At 47.1% G+C, this 4,912-nt stretch overlaps 2 protein-coding genes across 2 annotated transcripts; one reads left to right on the top strand and one right to left on the bottom strand.

Annotated features, from left to right (window-relative positions):
• Window positions 1–1,322: 1,322 nt before the first annotated feature.
• Window positions 1,323–1,734, bottom strand: PpBr36_07869 (uncharacterized protein; the record flags this gene model as incomplete). Its single annotated transcript, XM_029895003.1, has 2 exons — window positions 1,323–1,486; window positions 1,548–1,734. 2 exons carry the CDS (start codon window positions 1,732–1,734, stop codon window positions 1,323–1,325), a joined length of 351 nt encoding a protein of 116 aa, XP_029747838.1.
• Window positions 1,735–2,935: 1,201 nt separating this feature from the next.
• On the top strand, window positions 2,936–3,389 carry PpBr36_07870 (uncharacterized protein; the record flags this gene model as incomplete). The annotated part of the gene is made up of 2 exons (XM_029895004.1): window positions 2,936–3,139; window positions 3,239–3,389. Exons 1-2 carry the CDS (start codon window positions 3,012–3,014, stop codon window positions 3,387–3,389), a joined length of 279 nt encoding a protein of 92 aa, XP_029748432.1. The 5' UTR covers window positions 2,936–3,011.
• Between the last annotated feature and the right edge of the window lie 1,523 nt (window positions 3,390–4,912).

The raw sequence follows: 4,912 nt of genomic DNA on the forward strand, positions 1-4,912 counted from the left end.
AAAGCCCGTGGAGCCTTACCTTGTCGGGGGGGTGTCCATCTTCACGATCCTTTCCCCGAAATCCTCCATCTCATGAGTCGTAAGCGTACCACAGATTTATTAAATGTCATGGTTAATCAGACGCTGGACTTTACGACGAGCCTCGGCTATGACGGCAGAACCAAAGTTACCAGCAGCATGAAGGATGGCATCGCCAAGTTTCCCAGTGAACCAGAAGCCGAGAGAGAGAGAAAAAAAAAAAGCAACCCCACACAATATGCCGTTCGCGTGGCTGCATGGATGCGCCGAAACCCACGCCCAACAAGCATGCGTTGAGTGATAACACCACTGTCTAGAAGTCTCTGGTACAGCATTCTGTTTTTTTTTTTTTTTTTTTTCCCCGCGGAGAATCTGGCCTCGATACATGTCGGTCGTGCCTTGGCATCTTGAAACGCACGTGGGAACTTTATCGCAAATCGCCTTGAGCTGCGCAAGCACCAAGTGGGTTTTGATCCTCCTAGAATCATGGCAGTTGCCTTGGACAGTGGCTGGAAACCTGAAGATCAACAAGCGGGGTTGGTCTCTCTTTTTTTTCCGTGGTCTATAACATTTGGGTCTTTGGAATGCCTTAAGCAAAAGATGAGTAAAATACCGGCTTGTCCTGACTTGATTTATACTTGCGGCGTCAACGCATGTCCCATCAATAATCCGCCTAGCCTTTATGATTGTACATGACTCCCCGCTTTCCCTAAGCATATATTCCAAAAGTCCTTGTATGCTTTGGATGCCCTGATTTCATATGTTCAACATAGCAGGACAGACAAAAAAATGCACAATATCTATCCATGAAGCAAAAAAAAAAAAAAAAAAAAACATGAGATTATATAACCACCAAAATGTCAACCCCCGTCATGCACGAACTTCCTCTAGGAAGACTTGCCCGAAGAAATCCAGCCCGGCCTAACTTCCACGACATTGATCAAGCTGTGCAAACGGTATAAAATGGTCGCTCAACTTTACCACAACTACTGCCCCAAATTTGGTTGTTTTTTCGATGTATGCATTCTTTCTTTTTAAACAAATTATCCTGATTTGGGGGTTTAATCAATCGAAAACCCAAAACCTCTGGGTGAAAAAGTCAGCCTTGCTAAAAATTGTCTTTGTAAAAACTCGTGCTTGTTACAAATGGTGCTGCGCCCTGGCTGAGATATTGGAGTCGATGTCCCCGCCTCACTGTAAATAATCAAATGCCTCATGAGCTGGCCCCTTCCAGATCCCAACTCTGTGTGTCCTTTCCCCCTTCCACCTCATCATCACCGTCGCCACCCCAGATCGCGGCAGTATCATATGCAGGCAGCTTCTCCAGCGCACATCCCACATGAGTTTCTGCACAGATAAGCGGCCAGCGTCTTGGCCCGCTTCTCCGTATGTCTGGCGGTTGCAGTCTCGCTGAGCTTCTGTTCCGAGGTGATGGACTCGATTCTGGCGCCGCCAGTGCCGTCCGTGCCTGTGGGTTTGGCATGCAGGATGTAGCATTCTGACCCTGTCCAGCTCCGCATACTGTATACAGAAAGTCGCCCTGTCACCGTCCGGCTCTGCGGCGCTGATGTCCAGACCCCATCGGGCGGTTGCAGGTTCCCGCATGGGTCGACGGTCGGTGCGCAAGATGGCGGGTGTTTGGTCTGGGTTGATGTTCCACCGGCGGTCCAAGCCGTAGGCGTGGCGGACGATAGCGTCATGGACGAATCCCGACATTTCCGGTTCCGAGATTCGGATTTTGTGCTTGGTGCTTGGAGGACGCTTTTCTTCAGGTTTGCTGGAGCCGGACTTGTTTTCATTGAAGGATTAATGGGGAAGGACAGGAGCGAGTGAGAGAACGGATTAAAAAAAGGCGTATGGTGGTGCCTTCTAATACCGACTCCGCTTTATTCTTTGCGTTCCAAAACACCACTTGCTTCAAACGAATCTGCTACTTCAAATACCTATTATATACGCAAGATGGTTACCCGACGTAATTGAAGTAAACGCTCTTTTGAGAACGCCCTGTTTATATAGCTTACCAAATGCAAACCTGGTTGCAAAAATGGACCTTCAAAAAGGGGTCAAACTAAGTTTAGAACCGGTTTATACCCGTAACCTAAACCCTCTACAAAATATACGGAAATCTTTGAGAAAATAAATTTATAAACGATACGTTAAGTTGGAGGTAATACCCAAAATCTGGCAGCAAAAAAGACTTTAGTATATGCAGTTATATAAGTTTGACAGGATTTAAGTAAAAAAAAAAGATCCCTTAAGCGTTTATAAAAAGCATAAACCGCAGTTTACAGGTTGTTATCAATATAAACGGGCGGTATACCAAGATTGATGTAAATTTTAAAATACGAGATCCTAGTTTATTTATACATAATATTGGTTTTACTTTTTTTTTGTATTAATTAAACGCATGGCCGATGGTCACAAACTGGGCTAAATATCGGCCAGGTAACCAAAAGCGCAGAAAAGTCGGTATTAATAATTCAGTCATCGTAGTTGATACGAACCGGTGCGTTTAACCGCCCCAACCGCCAGCATCTGGCAGCTGACACAGCCAGGCCAAGGCGTTGGCGTCAGCATCAACATCTCGCCCTACTAGCTCCAGTCTAAAGGCGCATTGCAACGCTTGACTGACGGGGCTCAAATTTCAGGGAGGCGTGCTTGCTGCGCATGGCAAGGCTGGAGGCAATGTGAAAGTGGCTCAAGCTGACCTGAAATTGAAATATCGAGGTTCTCCGCCGCTTACTGCCCACCTACCTCTTAGACGGACTATAGGTAGGTAGTCTACGAGAACGTTGAACTGGTACAGTATAGTACACTTCATCTCCCCCATCCGTGACGAAAGATTTCCTAGAGCTATGTATGGCCAGTATCATCTGCATTCGATGATGTGAAGGCAAATTAAGTACGACACCCGCAGTCCCGCAACGATCAAAGCGGCTGGCGGCTTCAAGGCCCTCGGCTGCGACAAGGTCTCGATCGAGACGCACGTCTACATGTTTCCTAAGGACACCTACCTGGTCTCGTACTCCGCAAGCAAGGACAGGTCCATGTTCTTCACCGACGACGACGGCTACGTCTACGCCATCGACACGGCCGGCATCGCCTTCACAGACGCCGCTGCGTAAATTGAGCAGAACAAGGCCAACTTCGCGGCCGACGTCAAGGCCAAGATGCAGAACGAGGCGGTGACTGCGGCCACTGGTCCCTACACTGCCATCAGTGGGTGGAAGAAGGTCACCGGCAACGCCGACGGTGCGTGGGAGAACAACCCGGATTATACTGCGTGTTTGACCGTGGACGGTCTGCAGAAGCGCGCGCTGGGCGGTGCTTGTGACACGCGGCCGCCTGCTGCCAAGCCGCCCCGCTACTAAGCGGTCTACTGCTAAACAGCAGCCTACCCGCCAGCAGCCTACGATCCAGCAACCAACTGGGCAGGGAACTACCCAACGGCGGCCTGCTACCCGGAAGCAACGCTGCAGGCAAGCAAATAAAACCAGGCGCTCGGAAATAAGATATGAGCTTTTTGTTTTCTAGAAAGAGATATGTAGAGTTGAAGTAAGCCCATAACAAAACTGTATAGGTATTGGGTGCTTGAAAAGTTATTGTTTTCTTAGGAGAACGTATAGATGGGGATGATTCAGGCGAGAATAAATGCAATTTCCTGTGATCGTTTCCGAAACATAAGCATCTTGCTGTAGGACTTTCACCAGGCTGCCATGTTTAGGAGCAAAAGCTTCCTAACCAAAGTCCATGTTTGAAACTGTACGTGACCGGGGACGAACTTACTGACTTTATTTTACCGACATAAGCTAAATAAGCTCTGCCTGAGTTTAATGATTTTGTTTCATGGTAGATGGGAATCCTTTTCTCGCCCGAATCCGGCCTGTCAACGGGCCAAAGGCTTTGAAAGACAGCAACGCGGGCAGCTGCGCGGAACTGAAGCCCTGCAACAACATGATTTAGTTCCCAACAATCTACAAAAGCTAATTTGCTTTACTGCGCAATTCGACACAGCAGTGGGCAATTGGGTGGTGGTGATCATGGTACAGTCCAGCCGGCTATCGCGGTTAAAAACATGTTTTGATTGGTTTCCATCCCGTCGGGACGATATTTCTGAGCTATAAAAAGCATGTTTGAATTGTTGACTACAAATGCGTGCGGGTGTGTTACGCGTAATTGCTCCGCAAGGAATGTTACTTGGCTTTTTGACTTTGACTAACAAGTTACGAGCTATACCCTTTTAAAAATTATTTATTTGACTTTGGCATGGGCGTGTTAACACTTTTTATACACTTTTGTCTGTTGAAAAAAGCTCCCTTACGTTTGATTAGGAAATCTCCAAGACTGCCCAAAACCCCGTTCTTTCCAACATGGTTGTTAACCACTGTTTTGTTGCTATTGTTTTCGGACATGTGTATTTTGGATTTTGAAGGTAAATTTACAAACTCTCCATTCCAACAAAATGGGACGTGCTACTAGGAAGTGTGACCGATACGTGGCGTCAAGTCGCTTTAAATATCGTAAACAGGTGACGGCGCGCCCGGCCCATTCCACTCGGATTTTTTGAGCTGCAAGGGATGACAAATGCAGCATATACAATCCGAGTATGAGTAGAACTCCAAAGGCGCCGGAAAAGGCGGTTCGGATTTGAAGAGTCTTTTTAATATTAAAAAAAAGAAGAAACGAAGCTTTTTATACATTTATACATCCTTATGCAGCCGTTTAGCACCTGGTTCGACCCGCTCGCCAGTTTATAGGATAATCAAAACTTGTTAGCCAGCATTTGCCTGCATATATTTACATTTTCCATGATTGCATTGCCAGCTTTTGTCGTTGGCGATGTTTGGCATTCCCCCGCGGCCGATCAGGTATAGGTTTAAACTCGCGCCTTGAA

This window comes from Pyricularia pennisetigena, chromosome 1 (assembly GCF_004337985.1).
Source record: "Pyricularia pennisetigena strain Br36 chromosome 1, whole genome shotgun sequence".
Lineage (NCBI taxonomy): Eukaryota > Fungi > Ascomycota > Sordariomycetes > Magnaporthales > Pyriculariaceae > Pyricularia > Pyricularia pennisetigena.